We start from the raw sequence: 19,827 nt of genomic DNA, 5'->3' as shown, positions 1-19,827 counted from the left end.
GTGTTACAGGTTAGAGATGTGTATAGTATTGAGTTACACATGGGTATTATGTGGCTATAAACCTTATTTGTGTTACCTAGGGTGTTGTTGATTCGTTTATCCATCTAAGCCCAAGTACCCAACGGGTGCTAAAATCTAAATTAATCCAACGGGTACTATTTATTTTGAATATTAACTTTGGTGCTATGTATATAAGTATGTGTTAAGTTGTCAACAATCTTTAAAACATATAGTTAAAACTTAAAAGCTTTAAATTGACACCTCCCCTCATTCTTAAATTGTAGGTTTAATACATATTAGGAGCAAAATTCCCCTTTTTCCCTCCTTTAGAAATTGTTCTAAAAAAAGTGTTATGTTGGATTCTATATTAGTGTATGCTAATGTATGAATCATGTGATCAATGTGTTAGTTTCATATGAAAAGAGTTTGCTTAATATGTGGGTGCTTGTCTGCTTGATGGTTGACATGATATTATACTTGACTAATAGGTTTTAAGTGAATTATGAGCTTTGGTACGTGTTAAGATGTATGAAAAGTTCATATTTTGATGCATACTAGATCTTTATAGGTTAAATAAATGATTTGTAAGTAAATACTGATTTTAGATAGTATATCATTTGTTTAGATAAGTTTCAAAATGTTATGATCTTTTATATGCTTTGCATGTTGGGTGCTTTTGTAGGTTAAAAATGTGTTGATGAGTTTCTTATTGCCTTTAAGTAAGCATTTTAAACACACGAACAAATTACTTCAGTGGTTAAAAAAATGTTATTATTTCTAGAGGTCACGGATTTCAACAACAACAACTATAAGAGTGATTGAGCGATCATTGTCAAATAGTTGATTGAGAGTACTTAAAACATATACTACTTTGTAAAATCACCTTAGCTTAATAAAAAAATTATATATTTTAGACCTTCCTTGGGAATTAAGAAAGTCCAATTTGTCATTCTATGATGATAGGTGTTGTTTGTGCATAAGATTTGGTTTTCGTTTATTCCTTCTTCAGCAGTAATAAATAACAATACTTACAATAGCATACATATCATCAATGATAAAACAAAGTCAGTCATGGTGCTTACAAGCATCAAAACTCAACAAACTGCATATTCTCATCTTGTTTCTTCCCTTCTACCAAACCAAGATTTGTTCTCATGATACAATTACATATACAAAACATCTTTTTTCTATTTACTTTCAAAGAAGGAATTACTGAAGCTCACCAGCAACTAAGCGTCATTCTGTCCTCCAAGATTACAATGAAGTCCAGCATTCTGTCGCCCTCGAAATCGAAGTGGAAGAGGATAGGGCATGATGACACCAGGCATTAAGTCGTAATCACCGCCAACTATACGAGGAACTCCAAGTGGGGCAAACATTGGGTTGGGATCTCTCCACGTCGGGATGAAAAATGGTCTATCAACACGAGGATACCCTTGCCACCTCGTAATCTCCCGGCTCCGTTTCTTCCTATTCTCCCAACATGAATGGAACATCTTTTTCCAGTTCCCCATTCCTGCTGCTCCTGATGAATCTCCAAACTCTTCTGTAAATTTCTGCCTCCACATATCATTGTTCGAAGCCAGATACCGCATCTCTGAGCAAACACATTCCATTCTTGCGATGTCAGCACCGGGCAACGACTCCAGAATCTTGAGTTTCAACTCAGTCGGGAGACGGATCAGACAAGCTGGAAGAGCCAAACCAGTCTCGGAACAAAGATCTATCAACAATGGCAATGCAAGCCCATCCTTAACAATCCTCCAAAACTCAAAAACTTCATTCTCAGGATATGAACTAATAGAACCATCTTTCTTATCATTCTTATCACAATTTACCCACACTAGATTCAAAGTAGGGGCGAACCTATGTTCATCTAGAGACAATTTATACAACATAGACCCCTTAACTAGAGACCCATAGACCTGAATGAATTGCCCTAAAGTTAAAAACTTCAAAACAACATAATCAGTCAAATTAGAACCGGAAGATTTGTAATAATCAGCCCTCAAGAGGTCAGGCAGAGAATAACAAAGTGAGAAAGGAGAAGCGAACTCATCTGGCAAATGAAACCGATCATTTTGCATCCCCGAAACGGGATCAATCCCCACAAAACCCGATTCCAGTAAAACCGCATGGACCGCAATCGCCAACAACTTGTGAATGCTTCCATTATCACCCAGCTCTTCACCCAAAACCTTCCTCAAGAAATAGGGCTCCGATAACTTTGCAACAAGGGCGAAATCATCGATGTCCATAAGTTCCGTTCCTTGGGTTTCTTGAGAAATTTCGGGCTCTGTTGAAATGGGATCTTGAAATTGATTCAATTCTTGGACTGGGGTCTCTTGATTGTTGCTAGATTCCGGCATCTGATTCGGATCTTGAGCTATGGTTACTGATTGAGGTTCTTGAGTGGAAGGAACGGCAGAAAAAGCGTTTGGATTGAAGGAGATATAGATAAGGTCACCGGAGGCAACACCGATGGATTGAAGGGAAGTGTGAGGTGACGGCGCAAGAAGCCGGTCCTTGGCGTTGAGCGAAAAACAAATTGAAGATGGAGAAAGATGAGGCGGAGGCGACGGGAGAGAAGCGAAGAGGGTTTCCTGCAGTTGTAAGAAAGAACAAGACGATGGAAGTTGAATTCTTTGGGTTTCTTTGGATTCATAATCTCTCAGTCTCAGCTTCATCTTGATCGCAAAGACGAATTGAGTTCTTCGTTTTTTGAGTGTTGGAAATGATTTTCTTGGCTGTTAAGCAATTCAATTGAGATACAAAGAGGAAAAGGGGACATCTAGCTACCGCATTGTTATATACAAAGTTGTTTAGATTTTGGGTAAACTACACGTTCAGTATGTAAAATATCATTTTTATTTTGTTTTAGCGTCTAAACTTTTATTTGTTTCAAAATTATTCCAAACATTTACTACTTTTTGTTTCATTTTAATATTCATTGTTAAAAACCTAACAACACAACAAAATATTTTTTCATTGTTTTAAAATTTTTAAAATAATTATTGATATTATTATTTAATTAATTTTATTCAACTTGTAATGCCACGGATCGATACGGGTGGCCTGATCTAATCCGAGGTGTCACATTAGAGCCACTGGAGCGACCCACCGTAAAAAAATCCGTGCAAAATTAAAATTTTTGCTAAAATATGTAAAATCATAAAAACAATTTATAAATACAAGTATTCATAAATAAAACAAATTTCAGACTCGAATATAAAACATAATACAACCTACATGCCCCCTAATCACATGCATCATACTCCGCAAGCAATGTCGAAAGAACTCCCTTACTGATGTCGATGGTTGCACTGGTTCAATCCTTTTAACCTGAAAATGTGAGTAACAGAGTGAGCTTTGGAAAGCTCAGTAATACAGAACTACCAGTTGATACTGAAGAACATGTAGATAACAGATAAAAATATGTTCCTTATTGTTTCAGAAATCTACAGACTTTTTATGCTGAGCTGAGGTCCCACTGTTATCTCATATAGTAAATGACAGTAAGTTTTCAGTTCAGAGGAAATGTTTCGGATGATTGGGTTCAAGAGATCAGAATAAGGTGTCTAGTGTGTTCCTCCAAAACAAGTAAAAAGGTACATATCTTTTTAAAACAATAATAGTTTAAAACGTATTTTTCAAAAACCATAGTAATCCCTCCAACCGAACGTTATATACAGCTCCACATAACTGCATAACCTAAGGGAGATCCTTGGGGCCTGAGAGCCTACCCAAGAAAGATTCTTGGGGTCGCAGAGCCTACCTAAGGGTCACCTTAGGTCAATAAGGAATTACCAGTCGGGGCTGAACCTATATAAGGAATTACCAGCAACGACTGAACCTGCTAGAGATAAGGAATTATCATTCAGTGTTGAACCTATACAATGAATTACCATCAATGAATGAACCTTACAGAGTCTTCACTCATACCAGAGTCCCAAAGTACCCCGTATAAAAATAATTTCAGTCAATAAACAAAGATATCATAAATCATAGCAGAGATCATAATAGAAATAAAAGAAAATATATGTGTGGTCAGGGAACACACTAGAGGTTCTAGAAATTATTCGGAGGTACATGATAATCTTATCATGCATGAAAACACGGATCCTCAATATACCGATAGAACGCTGGAAGTTAGAATCACTATCGAAAGAGTTCATTAGCTGACGAGGTCATCAATTATTCAGAACGTGATATATCAGGATTATATAGTATTCGGACATTTTTCGGAGGCACTATTGAATCCTTTGCATCTGAGTTACTTGTGTTTTCATATATGACAAGAGAAATTCCATTATTCAGGAAATCAGAGGCATTTTGGGCATTAGGTTCTTGAAGAATTCTTAGTGATTTGGACTGATAAGGGAGAAACGAAGATTCAAGGCATTTATGATTTGTGTCTATCTATCGAAATATTGAGTTAAATCGAATTGTACAAGTCCCATCAATGATACATGTCAACTGGTTAAATTGTTACACTTCCAGAGTATTCACTTTTCAATGCAGACAATTCTTGTCGAATTGATCATCTTTAGAATCATTGTTGAATGGATCTTAGGAAAACTAACAGGTATTTCAATTCGGCATTGCAACGTTATTAAGAAATGTCAAAGTGCTTGATTCGTGGTTCAAACCCTTATAGACGGTACAACATATATATAACCATTGATGTTTCCAGACTTATCCAAGTTATTCTCTTAATTCAAGGTCATTGAGGGTACTTAGGCCATTTAATAGTCAAGTCTATCCCGATTACTTCGAAGTTTCCGGAGTAATTCGGTCGTTTCCAAAATTCGAATACATTCAGTACTTTTATTTCGTTTAACTTGGTCATATAATATAGTCATATTGGTATACGAGGTTGATTTGTTCATTTCAAAGTTGAGGGCATTTAGTTATTCCAGAGCTTGGACTTGCTTCAAATCATATTACACTTCAGGGGCATTCCAACTAAATAAAAAATTTAATCGATGATCCCCAAATTCAAGTGGATCATAATTTAAGTTCTTAAGTCGTCTCCATTATCATATTTATCCATAGTCTTTATACACTTTAAGGGTATTACTGTCATTTCATTCAATTTTGTCAGCGGCATTACTTTGGATAACTTAGTATTGAAAGTATTCTAATTCCTTTAGAATTCTGTGTACTTTGTTCAATTGATCATTAGGTTATTTTCACCACTAGGGGAAGTCTTGGTCATTTTTCAGTACAAGGGCATTTTCATAATTTTACCTATAGTGCTATTGGTAGTTTCATTATCCAAATATTTCCAACATTTAACCTTTAACGAGATTAATTAGATTTTGTGTTCTGAGATTGATTGATTTACTGATTAAATCATTGAACTTAAATTTGTTTCCAGTCAGTATACCAATTTCTTTTTCGAGTTGTTAGAATCTTATATAATGTTATATCTTTAATCCAATTTACGTCTGAGTCCAATGATAGTTAAATACATAAAATGGAACAATTATATTCATCCATGCAGTAATCAATACGAACATGTTCCATAAAGCATGAAAAAGGTAGTAATGTATTACCCGATTTTTGTGCCTTATCGATCGACGCTTTTAAACTCCATTCGATCACCCTCGAACTTTAATTCAATGTCCAATAATTCTTTATTGAGAAACTGAACATAATTGAGAAACCAATTTGAATATGAAGATAAATCACTGAAAACGCCTTACCAGGTGCGAATTTGGAAAAATGAACTTCGGATTCAGACTCGTGACGTCAAAAAACATAGAATAAGACATTTTCTAAAAAGTTGACTTTTTGGGTCAAGGTCAACGATCAAAGCCAAAAGGTTGACTCGGACGAGTTGGCTCAGATAAGTTGACCCAGTCCGGATTGATTTGGTCGGGTCAACCAGACCCGGTCCGATTAGACCGGTTCCAAAATCTTCCTGGACCTGTTGGAGAGTACCACGTGCACTATTAGCGCGTAGCGGCACGTGCGAAGGTGACAAGGGCAGTTCTGGGCGGCTGATTCTTCCCTTATCATCCACATACACGATTTAATCATGAATAACCCAATAACACAGCAAATACATTCCAAAGCTCACCGAAAATAAATTAAAATCTCACCTCATTCGACGATCGGTGAAAACAGAGATAACATGGTGACCTGTCGACTGGGTTTTATACACACGACAAAGGGGAGTTTGGCTATGGTGGTGGTGAAGGAAACCGGCGACAGAGGCGGCTGAAAATCGATTCGAAACACAAGGAAAACCTTTGGTTTTTCCGATGAGTTTTTGAATGCTTTCCACAACAGATGGTGATAGTTCATCGATAGTGGTCTACTGAGATTTGATCGGACGGTGATGACAAGTCAGTTGGTGTCAGCGGTGACACCCACTGACAGATGGTGACGTCAAAATGAGGAGGGCGAACCAATGGGTTTTTCTCAAATTCGTGCCTAACGGCGACCAGATTGAGTGATCGAAGGGTTGAGGTTGGATCGCTGGTCATTACTGAGCTTAGTGGTTTCGGCGGTGTACACCACTACTGATTGGAAACGGTTAGCCGGAGGATAACGGAGGTGGTTCTGGTTGGAGAGAAAAGAAAATAGGTTGGGGTTCTTAATTTCGAATACGGATGAGGTTAAGTGTTTCAATATAAAAGAAAAATGGGCAAATTCAGGACTGGGTCCCCCGAATTTCCTGCAACTTTCTAAAACTGACTATAAGTTTCTAAAACTTATAATTTGACCCCTAAATTGGGGTGTGACAATTCTCTACTCCTTAAAAGAATTTCGTCCTTGAAATTCACTCAAGTCACATAAATGCAAAAATGAAGTTTCCATCAGTTCTTCCATATCTTCAAGTAGCTTTTACATAAGTAATGGTCCTCTTCTAATCCCTAACTAGCTGAGTATACATTCTCATCAGAACACTCCCTCATTCCAATAAAAGAATCAGAACGGAATCATCTTTGTGGAATCAATTCATCAATGGTTAAGAGGTTAGGTTCATAGAGCGATAAAATCTCACAATTTCATTTCTAGAGTCTGGTCAGAATTTCTTGGATAAGTAACTCTCACATTACTCGTGAGGTACTTTACAAAATTTAAACAATCGTTATTGATATTCCTTTATGCATAGGTTGAGCCCTAACTGATATAAAACTTATGTTAGCTTATTATAGAGAAGAGCTCGACTTTGGTGTTCCAGCTTAAAGAAGTACAGTTGTAGTCTAGGGGCATGTACTGACCAGACATGTTTTGACTACCGACCAACCGGTCTATCAAGAAAAATTTGACTCAACCTAAGCTCTGATACTACTAAAAGTAACACACACAGACCGGTATGGGTATCCCGATCCTATCAGGGGTGTCAAATTAGAGCCACCGGAGCGACCCACCATAAACAAATCTAGGAAAAAATAATTTTTTTTGATAAAACATGTAAAATCATAAAAATAATTTATAAATACAAAAAGTAAAATTTATAAGCATTCAGAAATAAAACAGATTTTAGACTCGAATATAAAACATAATACAACATACATGCCCCCTAATCACATGCAACATACTCCGCAAGCAATGCCGGAAGAACTCCCTTACGGATGTCGATAGTTGCACTAGTTCAATCCTTTTAACATGAAAAGGTGAGTAATAGAGCGAGCTTTGGAAAGCTCAGTAATACAGAACTACCAGTTGATGATGAATAACATGTAGATTGCAAATAATCATATGTTTCCTTATTGTTTCATACATATACAAACTTTTATGTTGAGCTGAGGTCCCACTGACATCTCATATAGTAAATGACAATAAGCTTTTAGTTCAGAGAAAATGTTTTGGATGACTGGTTCAGGATCAGAATGGAGTGTCTAGTGTGTTCCCCCAAAACCAGTGAAAATGTATAGATCTTTTTTTTTAAAACAGTAGCATTTTAAAACGTATTTTTCAAAAAACCATATTAATCTCTCCAACCGAATGCCATATGCAGTTCCCCAAAACTGCATAACCTAAGGGAGCACCTTGGGGTCTGAGAGCCTACCCAAAAAATATTCTCGAGGCCGTAGAGCCTACCCAAGGGTCGCCTTAGGTCCATAAGGAATTAACAGACTATGTTGAACCTATACAAGGAATTACCAACAACGACCGAACCTGTTAGAGATAAGGAATTACCAGTCGGTGTTGAACCTATACAAGAAATTACCAGCAGTGACTGAACCTACCAGAGTCTTCAGTCATACCAGATTCCTAGAGTACCCTATATAAAAATAATTTCAATCAGTAAATAGAGATATCAGAAATCAGAGCACATATCAGAACTGAAATAAGAGAAAACATCCGTGTGGTCAAGGAACATACTAGAGGTTCCAGATATTATTCAAAGGTACATAATAATCTTATCGGATAGGGAAACACAGATCTTTAGTATGCCGATAGAATGTCAGAAGTTAGAGTCACTATCGAAAGAGTTCATTAGCTAACATGATCATTAGTTATTTAGAACGTGATTTATCAGGATCATATAGTATTCGGACATTTTTCGGAGGCACTATGGAATCAAAAAGATATTCAGAATCATTTATATCTGAGTTACTTATGTTTTCAGATATGACATGAGTGATTCCATTATTCATGAAATCATAGGTATTTTGGGCATTAGTGTCTTGAAGAATTCATAGTGATTTGGACTGATAAGGGAGAAACAAAGATTCAGGGCATTTATGATTTGTGTCAATTTATTGGAATATCAAGTTAACTCAAACTGTACAAGTCCCATCAATGATACCTTTTAACCAGTTAAATCGTTGCACTTCCAGAGTATTCACTTTTCAATACAAATAATTCTTGTTGAATTGATCATCTTCAGAATCATCGCTGAATGGATCTTAGGGAAACTAACAGGTATTTCAATTCGACATTGCAATATTATTAGGAAATGTCGATGTGCTTGATTCGTGGTTCAAAAATCTTATAGACATTACAATATATATATATATAACTGTAGACATCAATTTTTCATTTAAATTTATTATTATTATTAAAATTAAAATTATTATTATTATTATTATAATTATTATTATTATTATAATTATTATTATATATTATTTATTAAATATTACAAAGCCCAATTACAAGATCCCGGAGCCCAGATCAGGTCCAACAGTGACCCAACTTGAACCAGGCCCGAGAAGCCCAAATCATTTGGGAGTTTCAGCTAGGGTTTCTAAACCCTAGCTCCCAGCCGCCGTTTCCAGAAGCCCCGCGCCGCAGCCGCCTCTCCAGCTGCCATAAGCTTCTAGATGCCTCAGCCTTTGATGCCAAGTGCTCCAATCGACGTTGCCGACACCTCCAATGCCAGGTGTTTCAACCATGGCGCCACCGCCTCCGACGAAGTCTCCAGAAGCCAGCTGCCCCCCACACGTCGCGGCTATGGGGTGAGTCACCACATAGTTATGGTGACTCACCAAACTCGACCCTCTATTGTCCGATCTGATAAGAGCCTCGGTGGTGGCTATAAAAGCCACCACACCTGCAAGAAAGAGAGACAGAGAGCAACGGAGAACAACAGAGAAACAGACGAAGAGAGAACAAAAAAAAGAGAGAGATACGAACAGCAACCAATAACCAGACCAAAACAGAAACGAAGAGAAGAAGAGGAACTTACCCTTGAAGCCTCGCTCATTGCCGGAAATCCCGAGCGTCACCGGAGTCTCATTTTTCGAAGGTAAAAAATTAGATCTACAGGAATCTAAGGGTTTTTAGGGAAAACAAAGACCGGAATCAGTCTTAGAGCGTTTAGATCTATATTTTAGGTAAATTTGGGAATTTCCGGCCACCGGAGGCGGTGGCCGGCGGGGGAACTTGCGGCGGATCATGGTTGCCGGCCGGTGGTCAGCTCTATCTCCGGGGAAGAGTTTAGAGAGAGCAGAGAGAGTTTTCTCTCTCAGAGAAAGAAAGAAAAAAAAAGAAATGAGGAAGATGGCACATAAGGACAGGCTGATTGGGTATTTAAAGCCTTCCCCAAACGACGTCGTTTTGGGGAGGGTATTTCGGTAATTTCATAAAGGGTAAACCCCGTCCGTAGTGCTCCAAATTTGTATACCTTTCAATTTAGTCACTAAAAGCAATTTTTGATTCTTTTAATTATGTCATTCAATTTTATTTTATTACATTTTAGTCATTATCAGTTTATATATATATATTTAGGGTAAATACCTAATTTAGTACCTTATAATTTTATTAACATTTATTTTAACCCGATTAATTAAATAAGGCTAAATTACATTTTTAGCACTTAGAGTTTTTATTTATTCTAGATAGAGCCTTTAAACTTTTATAAATTTTATTTTAATCACTGATTAATTAATTAAGGGTTAATTACATTATTAGTAATTTTATTTTATGATGATTCGAATTATGTTCATTAATTTAAATAATTTTACATTTATTATTATTTTATTTATTTTAGTCATTGTTTAGTTATATTTTAACTTAATTTAATTTTTATTATTTTAATATATTTTAAATCATTACTTTAATTATTGTTTTACTATATTATAAATATATATATTATTTATTTATTTAATAATGTTTATTTATTTTCAATATCAAAGAAAAGGGCAGTCTTAATACAACTGGATGTCCTATTCTGGTATTTTAAATAACTAAATATTATAAAAATTATAATTTAGTTTTATTACATTTTTAATATTTATTTTTATTTATTAATATCGAAGAAAAGAGCTGTCTTAAGGTACCTAGAAGCCCTTTTCTGATATTTCTAAATAAGTAAATATCTTATTTATGTATATTAATATATTTTCTTAAAATTATTTGAAATAGTAGAATTATGAATTAAATATATCTTTGAATTTTTTAAATTTCCAATAATAGAGACAATTTATAATTAAAAAAGTACCAATTTTGGGCGTTGTAGGGGTGCTAATCCTTCCCTAAACGTAACCGACCACGAATCCCTTTTTATTATTATTAAGAACGAATTTTTGGTTATAAACGCAGATCAGTTCATCTTTTAATTGATGTTTTCTTAAAACTCTTTTAAAAAATAATTTTTAGGTATTCGACCTACCTGACCCAAAAGGCCGATGGCGACTCCCAAATTATTTTAAAAAACCATTTATTCACATTATTTTTCCCGCCGAGTAAAAATTTCGTGCCCGGACGAAAACCGGTTACGACAGCTTGGCGACTCCGCTGGGGACGGTTAAACTTTTAAAATCAATTATAAATTGTCTCTATTAATTATAAATTAAAAAATTCATATATTTGATTTATAATTTTTTCTTTTCAAATTTTTTTATATACTTATTATTTTCATAGTATTTATATATTTTTCTTATTAATATTTCATTATTTGCAAGTATTTTATTATTTATTTTTCTGTCAGAGGTTTGAACATTTCTCCTCACACACAACACTTGCATAACATAAAGCTCTATAATTGAGCTTGTCCCTTTTAAGTGGAAGTGAAAGCGACGTCTTCGTGAGAATTTATTCTCCGTGTCAGACCTAGCCAGTAACTTTCGGGGTTCATATGCTCTATGTCTTCGTGATAATTTATTCTCCGTGTCAGGCATAGAGAAATGTATCCCCTCGAATTGAACTCGATCCGTTTAAGTCTGTAATGGACTAGGATTGAGGGTTGACAGCCCAAGGGGCATCAACAAAGACAGTTCGAGTACTTTTACTCCTAGAACTGAAAACCTGCATATAATAAACCCTAGAAACTCTCCCAATCTGAGACCATGCCGAAATTTTGTCAGTAGTTATACACAAAGGAGAAATAAGCTCTAGCTTTTAATTTATTTTATTTTCTTTTTTCGGAATAAATGCATGCGAACTAGAAATCATGTGTTAGGTTAATTTTTCCTAACAAAATATGGAACTAGAAAGCATGAGGTTAAGATTTATACCTTGATAGATAGATTTTTTATTAGTTGGTACTAACTATTTTATTTTTTTCTCATTTCTTTTGTTTGCATTGCATGATCAAAGCATAACCAAAAAGGTGTTTACTAGAAAGACTGTTCATCGTATTGGAAAGAAATCGTAAATGGACAAAAAGTTTTATGATCAAACAAAATATAATGCGGCTAAGAAAAGACATCCTGAGGGAACTCCGAGGATAGAAGAGAGCTATGCACCTAGAGATCATGTGTTCATTAAGGAGCAAGAGGAGATACGAGAAATAAGAGAACAGATGTCCAAGATGATGGATAAAATATCTGTTTTGGCCAAAAGAGAAGAGATTCATGCACAGAAAGAGAGAAAGCTTAATGAACATAATCCTGCAATCTCAAATATGCAAGGGACTTCTGATCCTAATCAATTGGAGAAGTTACAGACAATCATCATCCGTATTCACAAGTCATCTGGAGATACCAAAGAAATGATGACAATTGTAAAAGCTTCCAGAGAAGAGAAGAAATCATGTAACCTGAAATCATCAAAGTTTAGTATGCTCCCGATATCTAAAACTCAGGTTCAATTCAAGACAAAAGGCGATGCTATACCTATATCATATAAAGAGTTGTATGAAAAGTTACTTGAAGCACGAGAAGTGGATCCATATTATATAAAACCATTCCAACCTCCGTATCCAAATTGGTATGACATCAACGTTCAATGTGAATATCATGCCGGAGCTCAAGGACATACCATCGAGAATTGTCTTGCTTTCAAACGCCGAGTCCAAAGTCTTTTGGATCATGGAACCTTACAATTTATGGTAAATGATCGACCTAGTTTGGTAACCAAGGGTCCTGATAGATTAATACCAAAAGTCTTCAAAGGTAAGAATATCAGTAGGGGCGCCCAGAGAAAAGAAGATTTGCTGAGGTTTGAAGCTCAAATACGTCATTTGAAGATTGAAAACGATAAATTGAGCACCAAAATGGAAACCATACATGAAGATTTCCAGAAGGTCAGTCAAGCCTTTCAAAATGCTGGTATAGGAAACACCCCAGAAGAGTGGATAGCAGGGGTCACCAAACTGAAAAAAAAGTTGCAACATACATAAAGATCTTGTCCAAAAACTTTTTGAACACAAATATTCTCTTACAAGGGAAAATGAGTAACTCCGAGAATTGACATAGGAGATGAAAGAACACCAGAATGTCATGGAAGAAGCTGCAGTCCAGACAAGCAATATGGCTCATAAGCTGATAAACTAACTTGGTTTTAGAGAAGAAAATAAGAAAGTTATTCCTTATATGTAAAGTTAGGACTGAAAGTTGTCCCCTATATGTAAAAGTTTTGTTTAATGCACAGAGACTTTTGTGTTCAATAAAATCTGTTCTAAGATGATCACTCTTGAGTAACACCTTTTCATATATGCATTTTCATTTTGCATCTTTGCATTTTTCATTTTGCATTCATACTTTTATGTTTGCCTTTGAATTGCACATTTTGCATTCTTATTTATTCATTTATGCATTTTTCACATTTTTATTTAAGTACTGTTATGTACTTTAATTATAAAAACATGTAAATAATTCATGAAAGGTTCTGTAACAGTAAAAACCAAGACCATTCATTCATATTACTTTACTATCATCATGAAAACAATGGAGCAATCTTATAAGGGACTACAAGACCAGTGGCCAGAACAATTGACAAGGTTACCTCGGGATACAAGGAAAGAAGCGTCAGATTCAGTACCAGATGAATCAGATCAAATTATTCAGGGAATGGAATCTGATAAAGAAAAGATAACTGCTAAAAAGAAATCGTGCTATCAGATTGAAGAATCGAGAAAAATAACATACCCTGGAACATCCCACTCAAACCCAAAGAATAGCCTCATTAATTATTCACAATATGAGGAGAGAGTCAAGAGGACAGAGAAAGCAATCAGAAACATGAAAGATGTTAGTGCCCATCACAAAGAATTAGAAGCAAGAAAGCTCAGCTTAGTTCCAGATTTGATTATTCCCCATGAATTCAAAATGCCTGATTTTGAGAAATATGATGGCACCAGTTGTCCCTTAATCCATTTGACAATGTTTTGCAGAAAATGGAAGGATATTTGAGTTCTGATGATCTATTAATTCACTCTTTCCATGATAGTCTTGTTGGCCCAACAGTAGTCTGGTACAATCAGTTGACCCAAGAACAGATCAAGAGATGGGTAGATCTAGCTGATGCATTTTTGGGATAATATCGGTATGTTAAAGGCTTAGTTCCAACACGTATGGATCTTCGAAGAGTAAAGAAGAAAACCAATGAAAGATTTCAAGAATATGCCCTAAGATGGAGATGAGTGGCAGCACAAGTTCAACCTCCCATGTTAGAAGAAGAAATATCACGTATGTTTCGTGATTCCCTTCCAGCGCCTTTCTTCGAGTTAATGCAGGCAAATCCGATAAACGAATTCGAGAATCTTGTGACAAGTGGAGATTTAATTGAGAATGTAATCAATGAAGAAAACTCAAAAGTCACATCCAAGAGCCCAACGGATCAAAAAGCGAAAGCTGATGATGTGAATGTATGTCGCATCCAGAATCCCCGCAACTGCAAAAGAAAAAGAGTAAGTAACTGTTCGGATCGACCAAAGAAAGTCATGCGATCAAGAAAAATTTTGGAAGTGTTCCAAACTTCTATTTCAGACTTATACCCTCATTTGGTTAAAGGTCAGTACATCACACCAAGACCAATGAAAATGTCACCAAACCCTTCTGCTCATAGCTATGATCAAAGTAATGTTTGTGATTTTCACTTGGGAGTATTTGGGCATTCCACGGGCAATTGTAGGCAACTGTTAAAAGAAATAGAGATGCTTGTTGACAAAAGAGTCTTGACACAAAAAATGATCAAGAAATGGGGGGCAAATGAAGACAATGACTCTGATCTTATTACACAACCGACATTAAAGGAGTGATGATGCATGAACAAGTGGAAGTGTTATCTACCACTGTAGTACCTTTCTATTCTCAGCATCTTGTTTGAACTTGTTTTTTGTTCCTTTCTCCGCTTTTTGTGCAATAAATAAATGTGTGCTGCTTATTAAGGTTATGAGCAAGGAATCAAGTTTTAATCTTGAGATTATTGAGTATCAAGTAGATTAAATAGTCTTTTAATTTTTCAAGAGTTATAGATCTATTGGCAAGTGATAAAATTATACCTTCCATCCAATGCCAATTACTTGATCCTTACTAATACCAAATTTTGACCGTACATTTATCTGAGATTCTGAAGAAATGTCTCTACCTGTTTTTGAGACACCTACTCCAGATGTTTACCTTTTTGGGTAGAGTTAATTGATGATACTACCTTCTACCATATACATGACTTTAAAAGTCACACATTTATCCTTCCAAACACAAAACCATCATAAACCAAAAGACCTCAAAAGAACCAAACTTTCAATTATTCGTGAATTTTACTACAAGAAGAGACGAGATGAGGCATTAGGAACCAACTCATTGATGATAATTTCGAGTGATTAGGGCATACTCAAAGAAGAAGGGAAAAGTGATTGATTGAAATAAATATATCATGCATTAATTACATTTTTTCATGTAAATAAAGTTAATCTTGAATATTCATCCCCCTGTGGATACCTCTTTATACAAAGGTTTCTGTGTATGAGATGACGAACGGCATCGTTTCATTTATCCTTTAATATATATATATATATATATCCTTTGTTGTCCCCACTTGAGCCTGAATGATTTTTCTTCTGATTCAACCCTAACCAAGGATCACCCTCCACATTAGGGGGCAAGATGAAGGATATTTGTTCACAAGAATAAAGATTGTCAATACATTTTTATTACGAAGACAAGTTTCCATAAAGTCAAGAAAGTTTTGAACTACAAGGTATGTCAAATACAGAGTGCTTGAAGATCAATTCAATCCAGAATAATGGAAAACCTCCAAAATGCAAAAGGAAAATGAGGTGCTTAAAGCAATTGAAGTATTGTACTCATCCAGCAAAGAAAGAAAAAAGAAAAATAAAGCAAAGAAAGGAAAAAAGAAAAAAAAAGAAAAAAAAAAGGGAAAGAAAAATAAAAAGAAAAACAAAACAAAAAGAAAAAGAAAAAAATTGAATCAAGATGGGTGACTTATTGAGCCTCAAGTTACAAGGTTGATCAAGTACAAACAAGAAGAGCAAGAAATGCTGAAGATACGAGAAAATGGAAATGAATCCAAAATTTGGCAGTCTAGAGGGATCCAGATGATGGAAAAATCCCCAATAAAGCAGATCCAAGTTAAGCAAGGCAAGATTGATGGCATCAGAATGAATTGATCCTTGGTTTGATTACCTTTAAACACTTATTTGGGCCTTTTTATCCCTTTCTTTCGTAACCATAAGCCATGGCCTACGTTACGTACCTGAAAAGTCCATTCTAATCATACATAGATTTCTAAGTAAAAGATGATATCTTTAAAATTCATTCCGCCTTCCAAGATTGATTTTTATTTGCAAAAATTGTTTTTTAAAATCTTTAATGCATGTTATGAAAAATGATAAAAGGGGGGTTCAAGATGTAAATTTTTAAATAACATCTTGAAACCAAAGGAGGATTCGAGTTGAAAACCTAAAAAAGGCGGCTCGAATAATGAATGGTGCAACAATGACATAAGAGACGATCTTAAGCTCTTAATAAAGCACCGCACATCCCAAAGACGTTCCTGAGAGTAGAGAAACAAGAAGCATCTCTACAAGATGGGCATAACAACCATTTCTTCAAGTTAGTGTAAGCCAAAACGACATACTGAACCAACTTGAAAGAACCTACTTTACCAAAATCCACCCACACCTCAAATCAGTCAATAATTTTGACACTTGCCATAGGACTATGATTTTTGAATGATTTAAAAGTGTACTTGATTTATTTGATATTTATTAAACTCATTGTTTATGATTTGATTATATTGTGAACCTGAAAGGGGCAATACTTTATAAAATTCTTCAATAAAAAAAAACATTTTCAAACAGGACAGTCTCAAATAGAGAAGGTCCTTGAGGCAAATTGTTGCTTAGTCTACCTCTGTTGAAGAAAAAGAATGAACGCGGCCAGAATAATGAAGCACTTCACATTTTTGAAGGCAAGTGGTCCAGGAAGCCAGAAAGTCTGGAGAATTGAACTTGTGATGCTCTCCTGTGACATTATCAGCAACTTATTAAGAATGATTACCTTGTTCTAAAGGGAGATACTGAAAGACAGTCACTTTAGCAGCCATTGCAAGAAAAGGTTGCTATATGGAATGTCACCGAAAACAAGGTCGAATTCGACAAATCTACTCATCAATTGCTCCAACCGATCATCATTCAGTTCTTGCACATCTATTTTCAAAAATATGCCAAGACAGTAGAAGACAGCCTCTGCATCACTGATCCCAGAAGAAAAAAGACAGGACATGGATACCACCGATGAACATGTCTCTAGCAGATCCTCCTCCTCGTGTATGGTTTTTAGGGAAACCTAGAAGCATTTCCACCTCATCAGGTTCAAGTGGAACCATTTTATTCCTCCTAATCCATACCAGATTCCATTTTCAAGCACTCATCAAGAACATACTTCTGGACACTCGAAGGTGTTTCATTGTCATAAGCTTCAAGAGCCTTACAGATCCTTTCTGTCAATTTGGCACTTCCTGTACATGTTTATAAACAGTTCAACTTTGTTCTTGGATCCCAGGAAGACCATCATTTCTTTGTCAATGGAAAAGCATCAGCACATGGAGGAAGTAGAATAAGAGAAAATCTATTCTCAATTAGCAGAATTATGAATATAGCACTTTTCAGTGTAATAGCATGAAAATGCTTCGAATCTATAAATTATGGCTCTACATCAAATAATTACTGTGATATTCCAGTCCAAACATTAACTGGAACAAGTGCCATGTGCTCATAGTAGAAATAAGAAGACCCAATAGTATCTTCTGGAAGTGTTCTTTGAGTTATCTGATCTGGTTTGGTATGAAACCACAGAATCAATCATTGAATTTGGAAGATGAATGTGCTCATAGCATCTTCTGGAAGTGTTCTTTGAATTATCTGATCTGGTTTGGTATGAAACCACAGAATCAATCATTGAATTTGGAAGATGAATGTGCTCATAGCATCTTCTGGAAGTGTTCTTTGAATTATCTGATCTGGTTTGGTATGAAACCACAGAATCAATCATTGAATTTGGAAGATGAATGTGCTCATAGAATCTTCTGGAAGTGTTCTTTGAATTATCTGATCTGGTTTGGTATGAAACCACAGAACCAATCATTGAATTTGGAAGATGAATGTGCTCATAGCATCTTTTGGAAGTTTTCTTTGAGTTATCTGATCTGGTTTGGTATGAAACCACAGAATCAATCATTGAATTTGGAAGATGAATGTGCTCATAGCATCTTCTAGAAGTGTTCTTTGAGTTATCTGATCTGATTTGGTATGAACTCCAAAATCAATCATTGGATTTGAAAGATGAATTTGCTCATGGTAGAAATAAGGAGGCTCAATAGCATCTTCTGGAAGTGTTCTTTGATTTATCTGATCTGATTTGGTATGAACTCCAAAATCAATCATTGGATTTGAAAGATGAATTTGCTCATGGTAGAAACAAGGAGACCCAATAGCATCTTCTGGAAGTGTTCTTTGAGTTATCTGATCTGATTTGGTAGGAACCCCAGAACCGATCATTGGAATTAAAAGATGAACTGCATGATCATCTTCATTAAGAAGCTTCTTTTCAAGCTTCCTCTGCTTCTTCCTTTTCCACAAATCATAGCCCAAGTTTCGCCTTTGCTTGTAATTGGGATCATTGCATAATGGCTTCCTATCTTCTACCATAAGAAGTGATTATTGAAGCTTCAGCCTCTGAGAATCCCATTTTTGTCAAGTATAACAGTTTACTCTCCTCATCAGAATCAGAATTCATGATTTCCTCGATATCAGAAGAACTATCAATATATGTGAAATCATCCTGAAAGATCGCTTCATAATCAGATGAGTTGTTATCAGAATCAACATGTTGCATGGGGGCGGATTTTTGATGAGCTTGTACCATTGTATATGTAGTCTTGCCATTGCATCAGATTACTGTTTGCATAAATTGGTTTCTCTCCCACATAAAAGTATATTTCAGAGATGACCTTCACTGAAAGATGATAAGCCACTGTGTCAGCCTGGAACGGATTACCAAGTTATTTTTACTGCTCTGTTCGACTAAATCCCTCCAGATACAGAAAATGGTCACCTCATTCAGAAGACACATATCTCAGACGTTTCTGTTAGAATGATTGAGTACTTCTTAAGTTTATGACAATATAAAGAGAATTTCTCCAGTTACTTGACAACATTGCTGTTCAGTAACATCAGAATAAGAGTATTCAAGATAAACAGATTTGGGGCATGAATAAAGCCACAAGTACAACAGTGTATTGTCAAAATTAAACCTCGTGGGGATCATGATATTCAAGTCAAACAGACATTGTGAGTCAACCAGAAGCAGAATATTGGGGCATCTCGAAAGCCCATTTTCAGACAGAAATGTTTCATGTGGGACATCTTGAGGACCCATTTCAACCAGAAATAGAATATTGGGGCATTTTGAAGGCTCACAGCAATATGAATATTTGGGCATTCTTGGAGGCTCATCTCAACAAGAAGTAATGTTGAGCACACTTTTAACATCTGTATCAGCAAATATTGGGGTATTTTAAAACTCACTTCAGACAGATCAATGTGGGGTATTTTGAAGACTCAGATTAACAAGAAGCAAATATTAGGGCATGCTGAAAACCCTTTTCAAACAGAATCAGAAATGTTGAAATATTCTGAATATTTATCAGCAAAATGCTGGGGCATGCTGAAAACCCATT

General features: G+C 35.6%; 1 protein-coding gene across 2 annotated transcripts; it reads right to left on the bottom strand.

The window, feature by feature from the left end:
* Nucleotides 1-1,063: 1,063 nt before the first annotated feature.
* On the bottom strand, nucleotides 1,064-2,761 carry LOC120144555 (F-box protein SKIP22-like). Of its 2 annotated transcripts, XM_039158597.1 has the most exons (2): nucleotides 2,325-2,761; nucleotides 1,064-2,294 (listed from the first exon to the last, which is right to left on the bottom strand). In XM_039158597.1, exons 1-2 carry the CDS (start codon nucleotides 2,685-2,687, stop codon nucleotides 1,230-1,232), a joined length of 1,428 nt encoding a protein of 475 aa, XP_039014528.1. In that variant the 5' UTR covers nucleotides 2,688-2,761; the 3' UTR covers nucleotides 1,064-1,229. The 2 variants fall into 2 exon arrangements, with proteins under 2 accessions (XP_039014528.1, XP_039014527.1); XM_039158596.1 differs by having other exon boundaries at nucleotides 1,067-2,760.
* Between the last annotated feature and the right edge of the window lie 17,066 nt (nucleotides 2,762-19,827).

The sequence above is a fragment of the Hibiscus syriacus genome, unplaced genomic scaffold (assembly GCF_006381635.1).
Source record: "Hibiscus syriacus cultivar Baekdansim isolate YM2019G1 unplaced genomic scaffold, ASM638163v2 tig00110890_pilon, whole genome shotgun sequence".
Taxonomy (NCBI): domain Eukaryota; kingdom Viridiplantae; phylum Streptophyta; class Magnoliopsida; order Malvales; family Malvaceae; genus Hibiscus; species Hibiscus syriacus.
Note: the sequence above shows the minus strand (reverse complement) of the source record. Positions and strands in the feature narration are given on the sequence as shown.

Coding starts and splice junctions, on each gene's coding strand:
- LOC120144555 (XM_039158596.1), bottom strand. CDS start 2,687: ATGAAGCTGAGACTGAGAGATTATGAATCCAAAGAAACCCAAAGAATT.